This window comes from Hyperolius riggenbachi, chromosome 10 (assembly GCF_040937935.1).
Source record: "Hyperolius riggenbachi isolate aHypRig1 chromosome 10, aHypRig1.pri, whole genome shotgun sequence".
NCBI classification, from domain to species: Eukaryota; Metazoa; Chordata; class Amphibia; order Anura; family Hyperoliidae; genus Hyperolius; species Hyperolius riggenbachi.
The window spans coordinates 208,228,173-208,254,931 of record NC_090655.1 but is presented as its reverse complement, the minus strand read 5'-3'; the positions used below and the strand labels follow the sequence as shown (position 1 = coordinate 208,254,931).

Genomic DNA, 26,759 nt, shown 5'->3' with positions numbered 1-26,759 from the left:
TTTGGCTGCAGTAGTGGCTGATCTGCATGCTTGTTGAAGGGCTGTGGCTAAAAGTATTAGAGACAGAGATCAGCAGGAGAGTCAGGCAACTGGTATTATTATTGTAAAAGGAAAAAAACGATATGCTTCTCAGTTAAGATTCCCTTTAATACTTCATGGATCCCCCTAAACACCTCCCTTAGTATGGGGAGGGGACAGGGCACCTTCTCCCTTATTTTTGAAGGACATACACACAAATACTACACCTCCTCTGCATTTATAAGCAGAAGACGTACTCTCATATAGTACACAAACATTATTGTATATAAATGTCTGTATGACCAGAGCGAAGTTTTTTTTTAGGACTCAACCCATTTCGTGAACCTTAGAAAAGGTATCGTTCACTTCCTCAGTATTATGATCTTGGCTTAGAGGTCTCTCAGATATAACAATTCTAGGACAAGATGGAGGGTAGACATATTATACAGCTGGTGGTTAGTGATGTCGCGAACCTCCGATTTTCAGTTCGCGAACCTCCGCAGAAAGTTTGGTTCGCGAAAAAGTTCGCGAACCGCTATAGACTTCAATGGGGAGGCGAACTTAAAAATTTTGAAAAATTTCCACTGGCTGGAAAAATGATAGAAAACATATTTCAAGGGTTCTAATACCTCCCTCCCTCCTCCCTTCTACCTATTCCCTCCTACCGGAGGGAGGAGGGTCTCATCTGCCAGGGAATTATAGTATTTCAAAAGCCAGCTTACATACCGTGGCTGGGAATTGAACCCAGGTCTCAGTGTATGGTAGGTAACTAACACATCCATTATACCACCAACACTACTAGCTGAAACTAGCCTAGCATGTACCATGTATGCTCAATCCAAGAGAAAAATTAGACAAGACAAATAACATTTCTATCGCACTTTTCTCCTGGCGGACTCAAAGCGCCAGAGCTGCAGCCACTAGGGCACGCTCTATAGGCAGTAGCAGGAAGACTTGCCTAAGGTCTCCTACTGAATAGGTGCTGGCTTACTGAACAGACAGAGCCAAGATTTGAACTCTGGTCTCCTGTGTCAGAGGCAGAGCCCTTAACCATTACACCTTCCAGCCACTGCTTAAGGATGTGTAGCCAGGCATGCCTTGCCTTTTGTGTTCAACAGTTGTCCAAAGAGAACCCCAGATAGCCAGGTAGATTCATCTCTCTCTCTAGTAGGGATGGTCACCGCTTTCCGCTGAATTGTATTTTTGAGCTTAAATTGATTGAGTATAAATGGTACATGCTAGGCTGGCTTCAGCATGTAGTGTTGGTGGTACAGTGCCACTGTACCACCAACACTACATGCTGAAGCCAGCCTAGCATGTACCATTTATGCTCAATCCATTTATGCTCAAAAATACAATTCCGCAGAAAGCGGTGACCATACCTAGAGAGAGAGAGAGAGAGAGATCAATCTACCTGGCTATCTGGGGTTCTCTTTGGACAACTGTTGAACACAAAAGGCAAGGCCATGCCTGGCTACACATCCTTAAGCAGTGTGTAATGGTGTAATGGTTAAGGGCTCTGCCTCTGACACAGGAGACCAGGGTTCAAATCTCAGCCCTGTCTGTTCAGTAAGCCAGCACCTATTCAGTAGGAGACCTTAGGCAAGTCTTCCTAACACTGCTACTGCCTATAGAGTGTGCTCTAGTGGCTGCAGCTCTGGTGCTTTGAGTCTGCCAGGAGAAAAGCGTGATATAAATGTTATTTGTCTTGTCTAATTTTTCTCTTGGATTGAGCATAAATGGTACATGCTAGGCTAGTTTCAGCTAGTAGTGTTGGTGGTATAATGGATATGTTAGTTACCTACCATACACTGAGACCTGGGTTCAATTCCCAGCCACGGTATGTAAGCTGGCTTTTGAAATAATGTAATTCCCTGGCAGATGAAGGGAAGGGGAGGGGGGAGGGTAGCAGCTGTCCCTTAACCAATTAGTGTAGGCAGACGAGTGAGTCAAATGGCACAAGGACCTTGCTGTGATGTAGAGGGTCAAAGTTTTGCTCAATAGAGCATTATGGGGCGAATCGAACTTCCGCAAAAGTTCGCCTGGTGCAGGCAAATGCGAACCACCAAAGTTCGCCTGGAACCGTTCGCTACATCTCTACTGGTGGTGTCAAGTTTCTAGGTGGTATTTATTACTGGGAATTTATATCTACAGTATATCTTGAAAAGTAATTTTTCCCTGTGTGCTCTGAGATTACTTTCACAGAGTTTTTAAGGTTAGTACAGCTGAATAGAGGTCATTATGTCACTAGGTCATTACTTGCACAATTTTCATATTTGATGCAGCCAATTCAGATAAATTCACATTGGAAAAAAAATTATGTGCCCAAGAATGCTTTCAGAAGCTGTTTGCTGCATGGATCCAGGCACATCATTTTTGTGCCGAGCGGTGCCTGGTAATTTTGGCATTGTCATAGACTGCAATGTTAAATGCGGCTATGGCAGAACCCAGTGAATAATTTGGGTGCCAGAGCTTAGCCAATAGGAAGATAATGCTGCAGGAGGGGGCGACGGGTAGTGTCAGGTGTAGGCTAGTGATGGTCACAATTCTGACCGTTACTCCCCAATACCCCATATGACTGCTGAAGGAATAAAGGGATGAGTGGACAACATCCAGCGATGGGGGTTCTGCAAGAGTACACAAATTTTAATATGAAAAGGAATCACAGCACCCAGCCAGTCATGCACTTTCAATACATTTATTACAACACACACAGGGGTGCAAAGCATAAAACACCGATCATTCTTGATAAATGCAAATTTACTATTTTATGCATTTAAAAAAAATAAAAGGCTTAAAGTAAACCTGAGATTAAATACACATTCATACATACCTGGGGCTTCCTCCAGCCCCTTCAGCCCTATCCGTCCCTCGCCGGCGTCCTTCGCCTCCTGCGTGCTCATGCGTGGCACGGCCATAACCGCATCTGTGCAGTACTACAGGATTGCGCAAGGCTGCACTGTGCCGACTGGCCAAAGTTACCGGAAACAATAACGGAGGATCCCGGAGGTGGAGGACGGCGACGAGGGAGTAATTAGGACGAAAGGGGCTGGAGGTTTCTAGAGTTATTCAGACACTATTGCAGCCAAATAGATAGGCAGGGCTGCCAGGCAACTGGTGTTGTTTAAAATGAAATAAATATGGCAGCCAGCATAGTCTACTCACTACAGCTGTCCTTTAACTAGCAGAAAAGACAGTAATGCTGGGTACACACTATGAGATTTTCTAGCCGATTTACTGTCAGATCGATTATTTCCAACATGTCCGATCTGCTTTCCGAGAATTTTCTGATCGATTTCCGTTCACTTTAATAGGAAATCGATTGGAAAATGCTCGTACATCGATCGGAAAGCAGATCGGACATGTTGGAAATAATCGGTCTGACAGTAAATCGGACAGAAAATCTCATAGTGTGTACCCAGCATAACAGCCTGGAGCCTCAAACTGCTGCATAATTAAAAGAACCAGGGAGTCAGTCAGTCCACACCCGGATCCCTGAAGGGTGTATACAGTCCCCAGTATAAATTGCAAAATGACTGGGTCTCCACCTGGATTAGTGCATATGCAAGTTAATCTTTGATATACCATAGTAGCAAAAACACAACGTTCTGTCCAGAGGCCTTTCTACACTTGGGAAAGACCTCTGGCCGAAACGTTGTGTTTTTGCTACTATGGTATATTAAAGATTAAGTTGCATTTGCTCTTATCCAGGTGGAGACCCAGTCATTTTGCAATTTATACTGTGTCCTTTAACTAGCAGACAGAGGCTTGGATTGGTGGATTGGTTACATGTAATCCCCTGCCTGAGTCAGTAACAATTTCAATGCGAGTAGAGGTTTTTTTGCTCACCACTACTAACAAACAACTTCACTGACCTTTTAGCCACCCCCACTGGCCACATACTGTCTCCTCATTACCTCTAATAGGGGATGATGTCTCCTGACTACCCCACTGGGCACATACTGTCTCCCCATTACTGCTAATAGGGGCTGATGTCTCCTGACTCCCCCACTGGTCACATACTGTCTCCCCATTACTGCTAATAGGGGCTGATGTCCCCTGACTCCCCCACTGGGCACATACTGTCTCCCCATTACTGCTAATAGGCGCTGATGTCTCCTGACTCCCCTACTGGTCACATACTATCTCCCCATTACTTCTAATAGGGGCTGATGTCTCCTGACTCCCCTACTGGTCACATACTGTCTCCCCATTACTTTTTATAGAGGCTGATGTATCCTGACTCCCCTACTGGTCACATACTGTCTCCCCATTACTTCTAATAGGGGCTGATGTCTCCCGACTCCCCTACTGGTCACATACTGTCTCCCCATTACTTCTAATAGGGGCTGATGTCTCCCGACTCCCCTACTGGTCACATACTGTCTCCCCATTACTTCTAATAGGGGCTGATGTCTCCTGACTCCCCCACTGGGCACATACTGTCTCAAATTACTTTTAATAGAGGCTGATGTCTCCTGACTCCCCCACTGGTCACATACTGTCTCCCCATTACTTCTAATAGGGGCTGATGTCTCCTGACTCCACACTGGGCATATACTGTCTCCCCATTACTTCTAATAGGGGCTGATGTCTCCTGACTCCCCCACTGGTCACATACTGTCTCCTCATTACTTCTAATAGGGGCTGATGTCTCCTGACTCCCCACACTGGCCACATACTGTCTCCCCATTACTTCTAATAGGGGCTGATGTCTCCTGACTCCCCCACTGGGCACATACTGTCTCCCCATTACTTCTAATAGGGGCTGATGTCTCCTGACTCCCCCACTTGCCACATACTGTCTCCCCATTACTTCTAATAGGGTCTGATGTCTCCTGACTCCCCTACTGGTCACATACTGTCTCCCAATTACTTCTAATAGGGGCTGATGTCTCCTGACTCCCCTACTGGTCACATACTGTCTCCCAATTAGTTCTAATAGGGGCTGGTGTCTCCGGACTCCCCACACTGGCCACATACTGTCTTCCCATTACTTCTAATAGGGGCCGATGTCTCCTGACTCCCCCACTGGGCACATACTGTCTCCCAATTACTTCTAATAGGGGCTGATGTCTCCTAACTCCCCCACTGGGCACCATACTGTCTCCCCATTACTGCAAATAGGGGCTGATGTCCCCTGACTCCCCCACTTGCCACATACTGTCTCCCCATTACTTCTAATAGGGTCTGATGTCTCCTGACTCCCCTAGTGGTCACATACTGTCTCCCAATTACTTCTAATAGGGGCTGATGTCTCCTGACTCCCCTACTGGTCACATACTGTCTCCCCATTTCTTCTAATAGGAGCTGATGTCTCCTGACTCCCCACTGGGCACACACTGTCTCCCCATTACTTCTAATAGGGGCTGATGTCTCCTGACTCCCCACACTGGCCACATACTGTCTCCCCATTTCTTCTAATAGGAGCTGATGTCTCCTGACTCCCCACTGGCCACATACTGTCTCCCCATTACTTCTAATAGGGGCTGATGTCTCCTGACTCCCCCACTGGCCACACACTGTCTCCCCATTACATCTAATAGGAGCTGATGTCTCTGACTCCCCCACTGGTCACATACTGTCTCCCCATTACTTCTAATAGAGTCTGATTTCTCCTGACTCCCCCACTGGGTACACACTGTCTCCCCATTACTTCTAATAGGGGCTGATGGCTCCTGACTCACCTACTGGCCCCATGCTGTCTCTCATTACTTCTAATAGGGGCTGATGTCTCCTGACTCCACACTGGGCACATACTGTCTCCCCATTACTTCTAATAGGGGCTGATGTCTCCAGACTCCCCCACTGGGCACATACTATCTCCCCATTACTTCTAATAGGGGCTGATGTCTCCTGACTCCCTCACTGGGCACATACTGTCTCCCCATTACTTCTAATAGGGGCTGATGTCTCCAGACTCCCCCACTGGCCACATACTGTCTCCCCATTACTTCTAATAGGGGCTGATGTCTCCAGACTCCCCCACTGGGCACATACTGTCTCCCTATTACTTCTAATAGGGACTGGTGTCTCCTGACTCCCCCACTGGGCACATACTGTCTCCCCATTACTACAAATAGGGGCTGATGTCCCCTGACTCCCCCACTTGCCACATACTGTCTCCCCATTACTGCTAATAGGGGCTGATGTCTCCTGACTCCCCTACTGGTCACATACTGTCTCCCAATTACTTCTAATAGGGGCTGATGTCTCCTGACTCCCCCACTGGTCACATACTGTCTCCTCATTACTTCTAATAGGGGCTGATGTCTCCTGACTCCCCACACTGGCCACATACTGTCTCCCCATTACTTCTAATAGGGGCTGATGTCTCCTGACTCCCCCACTGGGCACATACTGTCTCCCCATTACTTCTAATAGGGGCTGATGTCTCCTGACTCCCCCACTTGCCACATACTGTCTCCCCATTACTTCTAATAGGGTCTGATGTCTCCTGACTCCCCTACTGGTCACATACTGTCTCCCAATTACTTCTAATAGGGGCTGATGTCTCCTGACTCCCCTACTGGTCACATACTGTCTCCCAATTAGTTCTAATAGGGGCTGGTGTCTCCGGACTCCCCACACTGGCCACATACTGTCTTCCCATTACTTCTAATAGGGGCCGATGTCTCCTGACTCCCCCACTGGGCACATACTGTCTCCCAATTACTTCTAATAGGGGCTGATGTCTCCTAACTCCCCCACTGGGCACCATACTGTCTCCCCATTACTGCAAATAGGGGCTGATGTCCCCTGACTCCCCCACTTGCCACATACTGTCTCCCCATTACTTCTAATAGGGTCTGATGTCTCCTGACTCCCCTAGTGGTCACATACTGTCTCCCAATTACTTCTAATAGGGGCTGATGTCTCCTGACTCCCCTACTGGTCACATACTGTCTCCCAATTAGTTCTAATAGGGGCTGATGTCTCCTGACTCCCCCACTGGCCACACACTGTCTCCCCATTACTGCTAATAGGGGCTGATGACTCCTGACTCAGCCACTGGGCACACACTGTCTCCCTATTACTTCTAATAGGGGCTGATGTCTCCTGACTCCCCACACTGGCCACATACTGTCTCCCCATTTCTTCTAATAGGAGCTGATGTCTCCTGACTCCCCACTGGCCACATACTGTCTCCCCATTACTTCTAATAGGGGCTGATGTCTCCTGACTCCCCCACTGGCCAGACACTGTCTCCCCATTACATCTAATAGGAGCTGATGTCTCTGACTCCCCCACTGGTCACATACTGTCTCCCCATTACTTCTAATAGAGTCTGATTTCTCCTGACTCCCCCACTGGGTACACACTGTCTCCCCATTACTTCTAATAGGGGCTGATGGCTCCTGACTCACCTACTGGCCCCATGCTGTCTCTCATTACTTCTAATAGGGGCTGATGTCTCCTGACTCCACACTGGGCACATACTGTCTCCCCATTACTTCTAATAGGGGCTGATGTCTCCTGACTCCCCCACTGGGCACATACTATCTCCCCATTACTTCTAATAGGGGCTGATGTCTCCTGACTCCCTCACTGGGCACATACTGTCTCCCCATTACTTCTAATAGGGGCTGATGTCTCCAGACTCCCCCACTGGCCACATACTGTCTCCCCATTACTTCTAATAGGGGCTGATGTCTCCAGACTCCCCCACTGGGCACATACTGTCTCCCTATTACTTCTAATAGGGACTGGTGTCTCCTGACTCCCCCACTGGGTACATACTGTCTCCCCATTACTACAAATAGGGGCTGATGTCCCCTGACTCCCCCACTTGCCACATACTGTCTCCCCATTACTGCTAATAGGGGCTGATGTCTCCTGACTCCCCTACTGGTCACATACTGTCTCCCAATTACTTCTAATAGGGGCTGATGTCTCCTGACTCCCCTACTGGTCACATACTGTCTCCCAATTACTTTTTATAGGGGCTGATGTCTCCGGACTCCCCTACTGGTCACATACTGTCTCCTTATTACTTCTAATAGGGGCTGATGTCTCCTGACTTCCCTCACTGGTCGCATACTGTCTCCCCATTACTTCTAATAGGGGCTGATGTCTCCTGACTCCCCCACTGGGCACATACTATCTCCCCATTACTTCTAATAGGGGCTGATGTCTCCTGACTCCCCCACTGGGCACATACTGTCTCCCCATTTCTTCTAATAGGGGCTGATGGCTCCTGACTCCCCCACTGGGCACATACTGTTTCCCCATTACTTCTAATAGGGGCTGATGTCTCCTGACTTCCCACTGGCCACATACTGTCTCCCCATTACTTCTAACAGGGGCTGATGTCTCCTGACTCCCCCACTGGCCACATACTGTCTCCCCATTACTTCTAATAGGGGCTGATGTCTCCTGACTCCCCCACTGGCCACATACTGTCTCCCCATTACATCTAATAGGAGCTGATGTCTCCTGACTCCCCACTGGCCACATACTGTCTCCCCATTACTTCTAATAGGGGCTGATGTCTCCTGACCCCCCCACTGGCCACACACTGTCTCCCCATTACATCTAATAGGAGCTGATGTCTCTGACTCCCACACTGGTCACATACTGTCTCCCCATTACTTCTAATAGGGGCTGATGGCTCCTGACTCACCTACTGGCCCCATGCTGTCTCTCATTACTTGTAATAAGGGCTGATGTCTCCTGACTCCACACTGGGCACATACTGTCTCCACATTACTTCTAATAGGGGCTGATGTCTCCTGACTCACCCACTGGGCACATACTGTCTCCCCATTACTTCTAATAGGGGCTGATGTCTCCAGACTCCCCCCACTGGACACATACTGTCTCCCCATTACTTATAATAGGGGCTGATGTCTCCTGACTCCACCGCTGGCCACATACTGTCTCCCCATTACTTCTAATAGAGGCTGATGGCTCCTGACTCCCCCACTGGGCACATACTGTCTCCCCATTACATCTAATAGGGGCTGATGTCTCCAGACTCCCCCCACTGGCCACATACTGTCTCCCCATTACTTCTAAAAGGGGCTGATGTTTCCTGACTCCCCCACTGGCCACACACTGTCTCCCCATTACATCTAATAGGAGCTGATGTCTCCTGACTCCCCCACTGGGCACATACTGTCTCCCCATTACTTCTAATAGGGGCTGATGCCTCCTGACTCCCCCACTGGCCACACACTGTCTCCCCATTACATCTAATAGGAGCTGATGTCTCCTGACTCCCCCACTGGGCACATACTGTCTCCCCATTACTTCTAATAGCAGCTGATGTCTCCTGACTCCCCCACTGGGCATATACTGTCTCCCCATTACTTCTTATAGGGGCTGATGTCTCCTGACTCCCCCACTGGGCACATACTGTCTCCCCATTACTTCTAATAGGGGCTGATGGCTCCTGACTCACCTACTGGCCCCATGCTGTCTCTCATTACTTGTAATAAGGGCTGATGTCTCCTGACTCCACACTGGGCACATACTGTCTCCACATTACTTCTAATAGGGGCTGATGTCTCCTGACTCACCCACTGGGCACATACTGTCTCCCCATTACTTCTAATAGGGGCTGATGTCTCCAGACTCCCCCCACTGGACACATACTGTCTCCCCATTACTTATAATAGGGGCTGATGTCTCCTGACTCCACCGCTGGCCACATACTGTCTCCCCATTACTTCTAATAGAGGCTGATGGCTCCTGACTCCCCCACTGGGCACATACTGTCTCCCCATTACATCTAATAGGGGCTGATGTCTCCAGACTCCCCCCACTGGCCACATACTGTCTCCCCATTACTTCTAAAAGGGGCTGATGTTTCCTGACTCCCCCACTGGCCACACACTGTCTCCCCATTACATCTAATAGGAGCTGATGTCTCCTGACTCCCCCACTGGGCACATACTGTCTCCCCATTACTTCTAATAGGGGCTGATGCCTCCTGACTCCCCCACTGGCCACACACTGTCTCCCCATTACATCTAATAGGAGCTGATGTCTCCTGACTCCCCCACTGGGCACATACTGTCTCCCCATTACTTCTAATAGCAGCTGATGTCTCCTGACTCCCCCACTGGGCATATACTGTCTCCCCATTACTTCTAATAGGGGCTGATGTCTCCTGACTCCCCCACTGGGCACATACTGTCTCCCCATTACTTCTAATAGGAGCTGATGTCTCCTGACTCCCCCACTGGGCACATACTGTCTCCCCATTACTTCTAACTGGAGCTAATGTCTCCTGACTCCCCCACTGGCCACATACTGTCTCCCCATTACTTCTAATAGGGGCTGATGTCTCCTGACTCCCCCACTGGCCACACACTGTCTCCCCATTACATCTAATAGGAGCTGATGTCTCCTGACTCCCCCACTGGGCACATACTGTCTCCCCATTACTTCTAATAGGGGCTGATGTCTCCTGACTCCCCCACTGGGCACATACTGTCTCCCCATTACTTCTAATAGGGTCTGATGTCTCCTGACTCCCCTACTGGTCACATACTGTCTCCCAATTACTTCTAATGGGGCTGATGTCTCCTGACTCCCCCACTGGCCACATACTGTCTCCCCATTACTTCTAATAGGGGCTGATGTCTCCTGACTCCCCCACTGGGCACATACTGTCTCCCCATTACTTCTAATAGGGGCTGATGTCTCCTGACTCCCCCACTGGGCACATACTGTCTCCCCATTACTTCTAATAGGGGCTGATGTCTCCTGACTCCCCCACTTGCCACATACTGTCTCCCCATTACTTCTAATAGGGTCTGATGTCTCCTGACTCCCCTACTGGTCACATACTGTCTCCTAATTAGTTCTAATAGGGGCTGATGTCTCCTGACTCCCCACACTGGCCACATACTGTCTCCCCATTACTTCTAATAGGGGCCGATGTCTCCTGACTCCCCCACTGGGCACATACTGTCTCCCCATTACTTCTAATAGGGGCTGATGTCTCCTGACTCCCCCACTGGTCACATACTGTCTCCCCATTGCTTCTTGCAGGGGCTTATGGCTCCTGACTCCCCCACTGGGCACATACTGTTTCCCCATTACTTCTAATAGGGGCTGATGTCTCCTAACTCCCCCACTGGGCACCATACTGTCTCCCCATTACTGCAAATAGGGGCTGATGTCCCCTGACTCCCCCACTTGCCACATACTGTCTCCCCATTACTTCTAATAGGGTCTGATGTCTCCTGACTCCCCTACTGGTCACATACTGTCTCCCAATTACTTCTAATAGGGGCTGATGTCTCCTGACTCCCCTACTGGTCACATACTGTCTCCCAATTAGTTCTAATAGGGGCTGATGTCTCCTGACTCCCCACACTGGCCACATACTGTCTCCCCATTTCTTCTAATAGGAGCTGATGTCTCCTGACTCCCCACTGGCCACATACTGTCTCCCCATTACTTCTAATAGGGGCTGATGTCTCCTGACTCCCCCACTGGGTACACACTGTCTCCCCATTACTTCTAATAGGGGCTGATGGCTCCTGACTCACCTACTGGCCCCATGCTGTCTCTCATTACTTCTAATAGGGGCTGATGTCTCCTGACTCCACACTGGGCACATACTGTCTCCCCATTACTTCTAATAGGGGCTGATGTCTCCAGACTCCCCCACTGGACACATACTGTCCCCCCATTACTTTTAATAGGGGCTGATGTCTCCAGACTCCCCCCACTGGCCACATACTGTCTCCCCATTACTTCTAATAGGGGCTGATGTCTCCAGACTCCCCCACTGGGCACATACTGTCTCCCCATTACTTCTAATAGGGACTGGTGTCTCCTGACTCCCCCACTGGGCACATACTGTCTCCCCATTACTACAAATAGGGGCTGATGTCCCCTGACTCCCCCACTTGCCACATACTGTCTCCCCATTACTGCTAATAGGGGCTGATGTCTCCTGACTCCCCTACTGGTCACATACTGTCTCCCAATTACTTCTAATAGGGGCTGATGTCTCCTGACTCCCCTACTGGTCACATACTGTCTCCCAATTACTTTTTATAGGGGCTGATGTCTCCGGACTCCCCTACTGGTCACATACTGTCTCCTTATTACTTCTAATAGGGGCTGATGTCTCCTGACTTCCCTCACTGGTCGCATACTGTCTCCCCATTACTTCTAATAGGGGCTGATGTCTCCTGACTCCCCACATTGGCCACATACTGTCTCCCCATTACTTCTAATAGGGGCTGATGTCTCCTGACTCCCCCACTGGGCACATACTGTCTCCCCATTTCTTCTAATAGGGGCTGATGGCTCCTGACTCCCCCACTGGGCACATACTGTTTCCCCATTACTTCTAATAGGGGCTGATGTCTCCTGACTTCCCACTAGCCACATACTGTCTCCCCATTACTTCTAATAGGGGCTGATGTCTCCTGACTCCCCCACTGGCCACATACTGTCTCCCCATTACTTCTTATAGGGGCTGATGTCTCCTGACTCCCTCACTGGTCACATACTGTCTCCCCATTACATCTAATAGGAGCTGATGTCTCCTGACTCCCCACTGGCCACATACTGTCTCCCCATTACTTCTATTAGGGGCTGATGTCTCCTGACCCCCCCACTGGCCACACACTGTCTCCCCATTACATCTAATAGGAGCTGATGTCTCTGACTCCCACACTGGTCACATACTGTCTCCCCATTACTTCTAATAGAGTCTGATTTCTCCTGACTCCTCCACTGGTCACACACTGTCTCCCCATTACTTCTAATAGGGGCTGATGGCTCCTGACTCACCTACTGGCCCCATGCTGTCTCTCATTACTTGTAATAGGGGCTGATGTCTCCTGACTCCACACTGGGCACATACTGTCTCCCCATTACTTCTAATAGGGGCTGATGTCTCCTGACTCACCCACTGGGCACATACTGTCTCCCCATTACTTCTAATAGGGGCTGATGTCTCCAGACTCCCCCCACTGGCCACACACTGTCTCCCCATTACTTATAATAGGGGCTGATGTCTCCTGACTCCACCGCTGGCCACATACTGTCTCCCCATTACTTCTAATAGAGGCTGATGGCTCCTGACTCCCCCACTGGGCACATACTGTCTCCCCATTACATCTAATAGGGGCTGATGTCTCCAGACTCCCCCCACTGGCCACATACTGTCTCCCCATTACTTCTAATAGGGGCTGATGTCTCCTGACTCCCCCACTGGCCACACACTGTCACCCCATTACATCTAATAGGAGCTGATGTCTCCTGACTCCCCCACTGGGCACATACTGTCTCCCCATTACTTCTAATAGGGGCTGATGCCTCCTGACTCCCCCACTGGCCACACACTGTCTCCCCATTACATATAATAGGAGCTGATGTCTCCTGACTCCCCCACTGGGCACATACTGTCTCCCCATTACTTCTAATAGCAGCTGATGTCTCCTGACTCCCCCACTGGGCATATACTGTCTCCCCATTACTTCTAATAGGGGCTGATGTCTCCTGACTCCCCCACTGGGCACATACTGTCTCCCCATTACTTCTAATAGGAGCTGATGTCTCCTGACTCCCCCACTGGCCACATACTGTCTCCCCATTACTTCTAATAGGGGCTGATGTCTCCTGACTCCCCCACTGGTCACATACTGTCTCCTCATTACTTCTAATAGGGGCTGGTGTCTCCTGACTCCCCACTGGCCACATACTGTCTCCACATTACTTCTAATAGGGGCTGATGTCTCCTGACTCCCCCACTGGCCACACACTGTCTCCCCATTACATCTAATAGGAGCTGATGTCTCCTGACTCCCCCACTGGGCACATACTGTCTCCCCATTACTTCTAATAGGGGCTGATGCCTCCTGACTCCCCCACTGGCCACACACTGTCTCCTCATTACTTCTAATAGGGGCTGATGGCTCCTGACTCACCTACTGGCCCCATGCTGTCTCTCATTACTTGTAATAGGGGCTGATGTCTCCTGACTCCACACTGGGCACATACTGTCTCCCCATTACTTCTAATAGGGGCTGATGTCTCCTGACTCACCCACTGGGCACATACTGTCTCCCCATTACTTCTAATAGGGGCTGATGTCTCCAGACTCCCCCCACTGGACACATACTGTCTCCCCATTACTTCTAATAGGGGCTGATGTCTCCTGACTCCCCCACTGGGCACATACTGTCTCCCCATTTCTTCTAATAGGGGCTGATGGCTCCTGACTCCCCCACTGGGCACATACTGTTTCCCCATTACTTCTAATAGGGGCTGATGTCTCCTGACTTCCCACTGGCCACATACTGTCTCCCCATTACTTCTAACAGGGGCTGATGTCTCCTGACTCCCCCACTGGCCACATACTGTCTCCCCATTACTTCTAATAGGGGCTGATGTCTCCTGACTACCCCACTGGCCACATACTGTCTCCCCATTACATCTAATAGGAGCTGATGTCTCCTGACTCCCCACTGGCCACATACTGTCTCCCCATTACTTCTAATAGGGGCTGATGTCTCCTGACCCCCCCACTGGCCACACACTGTCTCCCCATTACATCTAATAGGAGCTGATGTCTCTGACTCCCACACTGGTCACATACTGTCTCCCCATTACTTCTAATAGGGGCTGATGGCTCCTGACTCACCTACTGGCCCCATGCTGTCTCTCATTACTTGTAATAAGGGCTGATGTCTCCTGACTCCACACTGGGCACATACTGTCTCCACATTACTTCTAATAGGGGCTGATGTCTCCTGACTCACCCACTGGGCACATACTGTCTCCCCATTACTTCTAATAGGGGCTGATGTCTCCAGACTCCCCCCACTGGACACATACTGTCTCCCCATTACTTATAATAGGGGCTGATGTCTCCTGACTCCACCGCTGGCCACATACTGTCTCCCCATTACTTCTAATAGAGGCTGATGGCTCCTGACTCCCCCACTGGGCACATACTGTCTCCCCATTACATCTAATAGGGGCTGATGTCTCCAGACTCCCCCCACTGGCCACATACTGTCTCCCCATTACTTCTAAAAGGGGCTGATGTTTCCTGACTCCCCCACTGGCCACACACTGTCTCCCCATTACATCTAATAGGAGCTGATGTCTCCTGACTCCCCCACTGGGCACATACTGTCTCCCCATTACTTCTAATAGGGGCTGATGCCTCCTGACTCCCCCACTGGCCACACACTGTCTCCCCATTACATCTAATAGGAGCTGATGTCTCCTGACTCCCCCACTGGGCACATACTGTCTCCCCATTACTTCTAATAGCAGCTGATGTCTCCTGACTCCCCCACTGGGCATATACTGTCTCCCCATTACTTCTAATAGGGGCTGATGTCTCCTGACTCCCCCACTGGGCACATACTGTCTCCCCATTACTTCTAATAGGAGCTGATGTCTCCTGACTCCCCCACTGGGCACATACTGTCTCCCCATTACTTCTAACTGGAGCTGATGTCTCCTGACTCCCCCACTGGCCACATACTGTCTCCCCATTACTTCTAATAGGGGCTGATGTCTCCTGACTCCCCCACTGGCCACACACTGTCTCCCCATTACATCTAATAGGAGCTGATGTCTCCTGACTCCCCCACTGGGCACATACTGTCTCCCCATTACTTCTAATAGGGGCTGATGTCTCCTGACTCCCCCACTGGGCACATACTGTCTCCCCATTACTTCTAATAGGGTCTGATGTCTCCTGACTCCCCTACTGGTCACATACTGTCTCCCAATTACTTCTAATGGGGCTGATGTCTCCTGACTCCCCCACTGGCCACATACTGTCTCCCCATTACTTCTAATAGGGGCTGATGTCTCCTGACTCCCCCACTGGGCACATACTGTCTCCCCATTACTTCTAATAGGGGCTGATGTCTCCTGACTCCCCCACTGGGCACATACTGTCTCCCCATTACTTCTAATAGGGGCTGATGTCTCCTGACTCCCCCACTTGCCACATACTGTCTCCCCATTACTTCTAATAGGGTCTGATGTCTCCTGACTCCCCTACTGGTCACATACTGTCTCCTAATTAGTTCTAATAGGGGCTGATGTCTCCTGACTCCCCACACTGGCCACATACTGTCTCCCCATTACTTCTAATAGGGGCCGATGTCTCCTGACTCCCCCACTGGTCACATACTGTCTCCCCATTGCTTCTTGCAGGGGCTTATGGCTCCTGACTCCCCCACTGGGCACATACTGTTTCCCCATTACTTCTAATAGGGGCTGATGTCTCCTAACTCCCCCACTGGGCACCATACTGTCTCCCCATTACTGCAAATAGGGGCTGATGTCCCCTGACTCCCCCACTTGCCACATACTGTCTCCCCATTACTTCTAATAGGGTCTGATGTCTCCTGACTCCCCTACTGGTCACATACTGTCTCCCAATTACTTCTAATAGGGGCTGATGTCTCCTGACTCCCCTACTGGTCACATACTGTCTCCCAATTAGTTCTAATAGGGGCTGATGTCTCCTGACTCCCCACACTGGCCACATACTGTCTCCCCATTTCTTCTAATAGGAGCTGATGTCTCCTGACTCCCCACTGGCCACATACTGTCTCCCCATTACTTCTAATAGGGGCTGATGTCTCCTGACTCCCCCACTGGGTACACACTGTCTCCCCATTACTTCTAATAGGGGCTGATGGCTCCTGACTCACCTACTGGCCCCATGCTGTCTCTCATTACTTCTAATAGGGGCTGATGTCTCCTGACTCCACACTGGGCACATACTGTCTCCCCATTACTTCTAATAGGGGCTGATGTCTCCAGACTCCCCCACTGGACACATACTGTCCCCCCATTACTTTTAATAGGGGCTGATGTCTCCAGACTCCCCCCACTGGCCACATACTGTCTCCCCATTACTTCTAATAGGGGCTGATGTCTCCAGACTCCCCCACTGGGCACATACTGTCTCCCCATTACTTCTAATAGGGACTGGTGTCTCCTGACTCCCCCACTGGGCACATACTGTCTCCCCATTACTACAAATAGGGGCTGATGTCCCCTGACTCCCCCACTTGCCACATACTGTCTCCCCATTACTGCTAATAGGGGCTGATGTCTCCTGACTCCCCTACTGGTCACATACTGTCTCCCAATTACTTCTAATAGGGGCTGATGTCTCCTGACTCCCCTACTGGTCACATACTGTCTCCCAATTACTTTTTATAGGGGCTGATGTCTCCGGACTCCCCTACTGGTCACATACTGTCTCCTTATTACTTCTAATAGGGGCTGATGTCTCCTGACTTCCCTCACTGGTCGCATACTGTCTCCCCATTACTTCTAATAGGGGCTGATGTCTCCTGACTCCCCACATTGGCCACATACTGTCTCCCCATTACTTCTAATAGGGGCTGATGTCTCCTGACTCCCCCACTGGGCACATACTGTCTCCCCATTTCTTCTAATAGGGGCTGATGGCTCCTGACTCCCCCACTGGGCACATACTGTTTCCCCATTACTTCTAATAGGGGCTGATGTCTCCTGACTTCCCACTAGCCACATACTGTCTCCCCATTACTTCTAATAGGGGCTGATGTCTCCTGACTCCCCCACTGGCCACATACTGTCTCCCCATTACTTCTTATAGGGGCTGATGTCTCCTGACTCCCTCACTGGTCACATACTGTCTCCCCATTACATCTAATAGGAGCTGATGTCTCCTGACTCCCCACTGGCCACATACTGTCTCCCCATTACTTCTATTAGGGGCTGATGTCTCCTGACCCCCCCACTGGCCACACACTGTCTCCCCATTACATCTAATAGGAGCTGATGTCTCTGACTCCCACACTGGTCACATACTGTCTCCCCATTACTTCTAATAGAGTCTGATTTCTCCTGACTCCCCCACTGGTCACACACTGTCTCCCCATTACTTCTAATAGGGGCTGATGGCTCCTGACTCACCTACTGGCCCCATGCTGTCTCTCATTACTTGTAATAGGGGCTGATGTCTCCTGACTCCACACTGGGCACATACTGTCTCCCCATTACTTCTAATAGGGGCTGATGTCTCCTGACTCACCCACTGGGCACATACTGTCTCCCCATTACTTCTAATAGGGGCTGATGTCTCCAGACTCCCCCCACTGGCCACACACTGTCTCCCCATTACTTATAATAGGGGCTGATGTCTCCTGACTCCACCGCTGGCCACATACTGTCTCCCCATTACTTCTAATAGAGGCTGATGGCTCCTGACTCCCCCACTGGGCACATACTGTCTCCCCATTACATCTAATAGGGGCTGATGTCTCCAGACTCCCCCCACTGGCCACATACTGTCTCCCCATTACTTCTAATAGGGGCTGATGTCTCCTGACTCCCCCACTGGCCACACACTGTCACCCCATTACATCTAATAGGAGCTGATGTCTCCTGACTCCCCCACTGGGCACATACTGTCTCCCCATTACTTCTAATAGGGGCTGATGCCTCCTGACTCCCCCACTGGCCACACACTGTCTCCCCATTACATATAATAGGAGCTGATGTCTCCTGACTCCCCCACTGGGCACATACTGTCTCCCCATTACTTCTAATAGCAGCTGATGTCTCCTGACTCCCCCACTGGGCATATACTGTCTCCCCATTACTTCTAATAGGGGCTGATGTCTCCTGACTCCCCCACTGGGCACATACTGTCTCCCCATTACTTCTAATAGGAGCTGATGTCTCCTGACTCCCCCACTGGCCACATACTGTCTCCCCATTACTTCTAATAGGGGCTGATGTCTCCTGACTCCCCCACTGGTCACATACTGTCTCCTCATTACTTCTAATAGGGGCTGGTGTCTCCTGACTCCCCACTGGCCACATACTGTCTCCACATTACTTCTAATAGGGGCTGATGTCTCCTGACTCCCCCACTGGCCACACACTGTCTCCCCATTACATCTAATAGGAGCTGATGTCTCCTGACTCCCCCACTGGGCACATACTGTCTCCCCATTACTTCTAATAGGGGCTGATGCCTCCTGACTCCCCCACTGGCCACACACTGTCTCCTCATTACTTCTAATAGGGGCTGATGGCTCCTGACTCACCTACTGGCCCCATGCTGTCTCTCATTACTTGTAATAGGGGCTGATGTCTCCTGACTCCACACTGGGCACATACTGTCTCCCCATTACTTCTAATAGGGGCTGATGTCTCCTGACTCACCCACTGGGCACATACTGTCTCCCCATTACTTCTAATAGGGGCTGATGTCTCCAGACTCCCCCCACTGGACACATACTGTCTCCCCATTACTTATAATAGGGGCTGATGTCTCCTGACTCCACCGCTGGCCACATACTGTCTCCCCATTACTTCTAATAGAGGCTGATGGCTCCTGACTCCCCCACTGGGCACATACTGTCTCCCCATTACATCTAATAGGGGCTGATGTCTCCAGACTCCCCCCACTGGCCACATACTGTCTCCACATTACTTCTAATAGGGGCTGATGTCTCCTGACTCCCCCACTGGCCACACACTGTCTCCCCATTACATCTAATAGGAGCTGATGTCTCCTGACTCCCCCACTGGGCACATACTGTCTCCCCATTACTTCTAACTGGAGCTGATGTCTCCTGACTCCCCCACTGGCCACATACTGTCTCCCCATTACTTCTAATAGGGGCTGATGTCTCCTGACTCCCCCACTGGGCACATACTGTCTCCCCATTACTTCTAATAGCAGCTGATGTCTCCTGACTCCCCCACTCGGCATATACTGTCTCCCCATTACTTCTAATAGGGGCTGATGTCTCCTGACTCCCCCACTGGGCACATACTGTCTCCCCATTACTTCTAATAGGAGCTGATGTCTCCTGACTCCCCCACTGGGCACATACTGTCTCCCCATTACTTCTAACTGGAGCTGATGTCTCCTGACTCCCCCACTGGCCACATACTGTCTCCCCATTACTTCTAATAGGGGCTGATGTCTCCTGACTCCCCCACTGGTCACATACTGTCTCCTCATTACTTCTAATAGGGGCTGGTGTCTCCTGACTCCCCACTGGGCACATACTGTCTCCCCATTACTTCTAATAGGGGCTGATGTCTCCTGACTCCCCCACTGGTCACATACTGTCTCCTCATTACTTCTAATAGGGGCTGGTGTCTCCTGACTCCCCACTGGGCACATACTGTCTCCCCATTACTTCTAATAGGAGCTGATGTCTCCTGACTCCCCCACTGGCCACATACTGTCTCCCCATTACTTCTAATAGGAGCTGATGTCTCCTGACTCCCCCACTGGGCACATACTGTCTCCCCATTACTTCTAATAGGGGCTGGTGTCTCCTGACTCCCCCACTGGGCACATACTATCTCCTCATTACTTCTAATAGGGGCTGGTGTCTCCTGACTCCCCCACTGGGCACATACTATCTCCTCATTACTTCTAATAGGAGCTGATGTCTTCTGACTCCCCCACTGGCCACATACTGTCTCCCCATTACTTCTAATAGGAGCTGATGTCTCCTGACTCCCCCACTGGGCACATACTGTCTCCCCATTACTTCTAATAGGGGCTGATGTCTCCTGACTCCCCCACTGGCCACATACTGTCTCCCCATTACTTCTAATAGGAGCTGATGTCTCCTGACTCCCCCACTGGCCACATACTATCTCCTCATTACTTCTAATAGGAGCTGATGTCTGCTGACTCCCCCACTGGCCACATACTGTCTCCCCATTACTGCTAATAGAGGCTGATGTCTGCTGACTCCCCCACTGGCCACATACTGTCTCCCCATTACTGCTAATAGAGGCTGATGTCTCCTGATTCCCACACTGGGCACATACTGTCTCCCCATTACTTCTAATAGGGGCTGAGGTCTCCTGACTCCCCCACTGGGCACATACTGTCTCCCCATTACTTCTAATAGGGGCTGATGTCTCCTGACTCCCCGACTGGGCACATACTATCTCCTCATTACTTCTAATAGGAGCTGATGTCTCCTGACTCCCCCACTGGCCACATACTGTCTCCCCATTACTTCTAATAGAGGCTGTCTCCTGACTCCCCCACTGGTCACACACTGTCTCCCCATTACTTCTAATAGGGGCTGATGGCTCCTGACTCACCTACTGGCCCCATGCTGTCTCCTCATTACTTCTAATAGGGACTGATGTCTCCTGACTCCCCCACTTGGCACATACTGTCTCCTCATTACCTCTAATAGGGGCTGATGTTTCCTGACTCCCCCACTGGCCACACACTGTCTCTCAATTACTTCTAATAGGGGCTGATGGCTCCTGACTCACCCACTGGGCACATACTGTCTCCCCATTACTTCTAATAGGGGCTGATGTCTCCTGACTCCCCCCCACTGGCCACATACTGTCTCCCATTACTTCTAATAGGGGCTGATATCTCCTGACTACCCCACTGGGCACATACTGTCTCCCCATTACTCCCACTGGCCACATACTGTCTCCCCATTACTTCCAATAGGGGCTGATGTCTCCAGACTCCCCCCACTGACCACATACTGTCTCCCATTACTTCTAATAGGGGCTGATGTCTCCTGACTCCCTCACTGGCCACATACTGTCTCCCCATTACTTCTAATAGGGGCTGATGGCTCCTGCTTTGTGCTCTGTGGGCACATATGGTCTCTTGATTACTTTTCTTCACTGACAGAGAACAGGTAAGTAGAGATGGTTGCAGTGAGTTAACAAGAGGAAAGTATGAGGTTTTCCTGTAGTTAGTGCTTATCCCTCACCTGTGCTGATCTGTACAGGAATCTCCTCCTCCTTACATGGCTCATCTCCCCTCACAAACACCTCTTCTTCTTCTTCTTTAGTTTTAACACGAATCATCCTTTCTTACTAAAAACATACAAAGCACAAAACACATTTTTGAGAATTAAGTTCATGATGAAAACATGATAATGGTGCAAAATGTCCTAGTGTGGAATCCTAGGAATACAGAGAAAATGCTTCACCAAGCATAACCACATTCAGCAGGAACGGGACAAGGTTTTTCAGCACTGGAGGCTGAGATTTGAAAGTGCGCCCCCCCACCACTAAATTGTGCCCGCCCCAGTACAGGTAGAAAATGTGCCCCCAGTATTAGGTAGCTGCCTCTACAGTACAGCCAGAAGTATACCCTGAATTAATTAGCCTCACCTCCTCAGTAAAGGCAGCCTCCCACCATATGCAGAGTAATCAGGGAGCGGAGCGAGCTAGAATAGCTACCTGTCTCAGCACTGTCAGAATTTTCACCCTGTCACACAGTCTCGTCTCCGACTCCTCCAGTGGTGCACATACTGAGAGTCGCCACTAGGAGCAATCATAGAGCAGAGACGGAGGAACTGTGCGACAGGGTGAAATTGTCCCCGGCGCGCCAAGTTGGCAGCTCTGCTCACCACTTACTCTGCATATAGCCGGGCAAGGAGGGTAACTCAAGGACACAGGCAATAGTCAAATTCGGGTCCTGCACAATTTTTTGGGTGATTGCGCTTCAATGCAATGTATATATACCCACCCTCTCCATAGGTGGGTGTCTGACTTTTGTTTTTACAGTCACTTCACATTTACGAAGGATAAAAGGTTTTATACATATCTGGAGCTTCCTCTAGCCCCCTTCAGGCTGATCCATCCCTCACCATCCACCACCTCCGCCTTGTCCCTCTGCAATCTGGCCTGGTAAGTTCGGGAGCCAGGGCTTACCGCACAAATGGGGCCTTCGCGCCCCGTCACCTGTTGCCCCTGTGCAGTACGCTCCTGCTGACGTCAGCGGGACCGAGGATGCGGCCACCCAGGCGCAGTGGTTTACAACTTTATAATCACAAATTCCGGAAAGAAAAACGGCGGCGGGGACCGGAGCATCGGTGAGTGGCTGCGCGGGCTCAGGACGTCTGCAGGGGACCATTAGAAGCCCCGGGTAAGTTCAAATCTTTTCCCCCTACCCCTTTACAGCATTCTTTTAAGTTTGGAAAGCAATAGTATGGGATAAGAGCGGAGTCATATCTTCAAATCACTCTCCACATTACAATATGCTTCTGAACACCAAACCGGGGGAAGGGAAGTTTTGGTGTGTGACACCAGCTTGCTGCCCAGACTCAGAAGTTTCCGCTTATGTCTAATTGTAAATGTAATTTAATTGGTACAGTATTGCTTCTACCTGTATCAGCCCTAAAGAGCTGTCTTATCAGTATTGGGTTAAGCGTGGAGTGTCAAACTCAAACATAACGTGGGCCGAAATTGAACACTGGGACCTAGTCGCGGGCCAACCTCAATGTCTACTGGCCACCCCCTTGTTAAATAAAGTTCCCTGGTTTTATAATGGCCACCCCTCCAACCCCTATACAGTTCCCTGGTGTCTAGTGCTCCTCCTCCCTCCCCTATACAGTTCCCTGGTGTCTAGTGGCCCCAATCTCTGCTATACAATTCCCTAGTGTTTAGTGCTTTCCCCACCTCCCCCATTTGACTCCCCTGGGGTTCTAGGGCTTCACATACAATATAGCTTCCCTGGTGGTCTAGAGTGGGCTTAACATAATCCAAATTAGAGAAACCAGTTGGGGCTAAATTTAATTGCAGGGACAGATTTAGACCGCAGGCTGGAGTTTGTCATGTATGAGTTAAGCAGATATGTAGCAACTCATATATATGTTGGCGCTTTATTAATCAATAACAACAACAACAACTCTTTAATCGGCACTAGTCTACTTTAGGGGACCCAGCAAGAAACCTCATTGCGAAATTCAGTTAACTTGATTGTGTAGACCAGGGCTGCCCAATAGGTTGCTCACTATCTACCAGTAGATCAGGGCCACATGGCCACGTCCCATACTGCCTGTGCACCTATACTTAGCTACCTGTACTGCCTGAGCACCTATACTTAGCTACATATACTGGGCACCTATATTAAGCACCTATACTTAGCTATCTATACTGGGCACCAATACTTAGCGGAGACACCAGCGCGCGGTCTGGCAGCGGGGCGGCTGTCTCCACGTTCAGGCCAGCCACTTCTTGCCTGTCAGTTGCTGGTTGTCTGCCGTTGCGAATACTTACGTGTGAGCACTCAGACCAGTCAGATCCCAGTCCCACAGTGTGTTAATACCAGGAGGACCTGGGAATTCACACTTAGCCAGAATACGTTTGTGTTATATGTTAGACCAGTTCCAGGGTGTTGAGACCACTGACCTCACACACAAGCTTAGGGATACTGTGTCATTGCTGTGTTATACTTTAGACCAGTTCCAGGGTGTTGAGACCACGGACCTCACACCCAAGCTTAGGGATACTGTTTCATTGCTGTGTTATACTTTAGACCAGTTCCAGGGTGTTGTGACCAAGGACCTCACACCCAAGCTTAGGGACTCTGTGTCATTACTGTGTTACTCTAGCCAGTGTTCCCCAACCCTGTCCTCAAGGCCCACCAACAGTGCATGTTTTGTGGAAATCCAGAGAGGCATTTTATAAGCTCTGCTGAGACACTAATTACTTCACCTCCGCATGCTTGTGGTTTTCTGCAAAACATGTACTGTTGGTGGGCCTTGAGGACAGGGTTGGGGAACTATGCTCTAGACTAGTTCCCGGGTGTTGAGATCAAGGAGCTCACACCTCAGTCTAGGACTCTGTTATATTTATATGTTATGACTATTTGCTCTGTCGACCTTTCTCTTGCGTTCTGATTCGGTACCTATGCATATCTGTCTACCTGTTGCCAGACCCTGCCTGTACCGGTTACTGAATCAGTCTTCTGTCTCTGTACCTCATCTGCTCGTGTGTTGCCGACCTGGCCTGCCCGACTATCCTAGCTGTCACTCTCCCTGAGTGCTCAGTCTATCAGTATTAGCAGTGACACCATTCCATCAGGTGTCAGCTGCAACCAGGACTCCAGCTCCTCAGAGAGCCCGGCCTGTTAGCAGCCAGTGGTCCCTCCCTCTGGCTGCAGTACAGTTCACCATCTAATACTGTTATCCCTGGATACCAGGTCCTCACTATCAAGAGATAGTTTCTGCACTGCCCGGGGTCACCTGCCCCTCAGGTGGCTCTTGGCCGAGTCTCTTATATCTCCCGCTCCTCAGGAGATAGCCTCCAGTTCATCCAATACATTTAACTCATTAGGTGTCCAGAGGTTAGTCAAACTTGTATTATTGGTGATTCTGCAGATCATCCATAATCGAGTATACATCTGTATTGTTGATGATTCTGCAGATCATCAACAATCAGATTCTCTCTGTGTGCTGACACCGATCGTTACAGCACCTTTACTTAGCTACCTATACTTGAAGATCTCTTGGCCGCGGCAAACTTTAAAGTAACTTGTAAGCTGAAAAAGTGTGGATATCCCTGGTGTAGAAAGCACCCTCTCTGCTAGGTTTTCAATAAGTTGTAGTACACTACACCCACACTATTTAGTCACTCACAACTCTGTGCTGTAGAGGGTGCTGTGAGTGTATTCTCTATGATGTTTCCTGCTGGGTTCCCTAAAGTCTGCCATCTAGTATCCTTCCACAATTGCAACAAGATTTGTTTGTATTTACTATATATTATGTATGTATGCATGCATGCGTAATATAAATTGCAGTATACCCATCTCCCACACTCATTGCTCACCTGGATGTGATCTGGAGAGAGTACGAATCCACAAGCCTGCAGCCAGTCACCTATGCAGCAGCTCCTATTGTCCAGTTTCACACACCCTCCCAGGACTTCCTGTTCAGCTTAGAGCACAAGAAGCCCTCTCTCGCTTCCTCTAGTCTACAGCAAAATGGCCGCCTCCTGCGCTGAGGACACATTCTATAGCTATATTATGTTAATTTCAGTGACATAAGCAATATATATTATTAGTCGCATTAACATCATAAAACTTGCTAAAAATACTTGCCTACCTATGTGTTATTATGGTACATTAGCAGATATTATGTTAGTTTGCCTTTCAGGTACCTGGCTGTTGTATTATGGGTTTGGAGTTGGCGCCCTCTAGCATTTGGACTCGGAATGACATTGCCCTCAAGAAAACTTGCATGTCATGATTGAATTCAGCAAGAAAGGTGGAAAATAATCTATGCAGTATACTTACTGTATACTTTTACCCTGGTCTCTGACATATAGACATATATAGACGGCAGGCCATTGCAGATGTATGTACATTCGGTTCACATAATATTTTGGCTTGTGCACATGTGTACCATTTTATCTTTTTCCATTAATGTTCTGTTAGTGACACATACCTCCCAACTTTTTGAGATGAGAAACCGGGACACTTAAGCCACACCCCTAACACACCCCAACCACACCCCCTGACACACCCCTAGAAAAAAAATATATATATACATATATATATATATATACATATATATATATATATATATATATATATATATATATATATATATATATACATATATACATATATACATCTGCAATTGTCAGGGAGTGGGGGAGAAGGGGAGAGTGCCCATGGCAGCGGAGGGAAGAAAAGGATCGAGGCGCCAGCCGCGGCTTCTGTGTGCGGGATGCGGCGGTCTGGGATAAGATTGTCCCTCCCTCCCTCCGAATGTGCCCCCCAGTGTCCCCCTGTATGCAGAGATAACAGCGCAGCGGAGCGGGCTGTCTTACCATCTTCTTTGCGTACCGGGCATCTCTCGTCTTCTCCGCTTCCTGTGACGTCACAGGAAGTAGATGGAAGCAAGAGATGGAGATGCCCGGTACGCTAGGAAGATGGTAAGACTGCCCGCTCCGCTGCGCTGTTATCTTTGCATACAGGGGGACACTGG

At 49.8% G+C, this 26,759-nt stretch overlaps 1 protein-coding gene across 1 annotated transcript in view; it reads right to left on the bottom strand.

Moving 5' to 3' along the window:
- Positions 1–25,671, bottom strand: part of LOC137536779 (gastrula zinc finger protein XlCGF7.1-like) — a 32,506-nt gene extending 6,835 nt beyond the window's left edge. Inside the window, exons 1-2 of the mRNA XM_068258982.1 lie at positions 25,597–25,671; positions 21,750–21,855 (exon numbers count right to left, since the gene is read on the bottom strand). Of these exons, the coding sequence (XP_068115083.1) occupies positions 21,750–21,846 (97 nt within the window). The 5' untranslated portion in view covers positions 21,847–21,855; positions 25,597–25,671. The remainder of the gene's footprint in view (positions 1–21,749; positions 21,856–25,596) is intronic.
- Between the last annotated feature and the right edge of the window lie 1,088 nt (positions 25,672–26,759).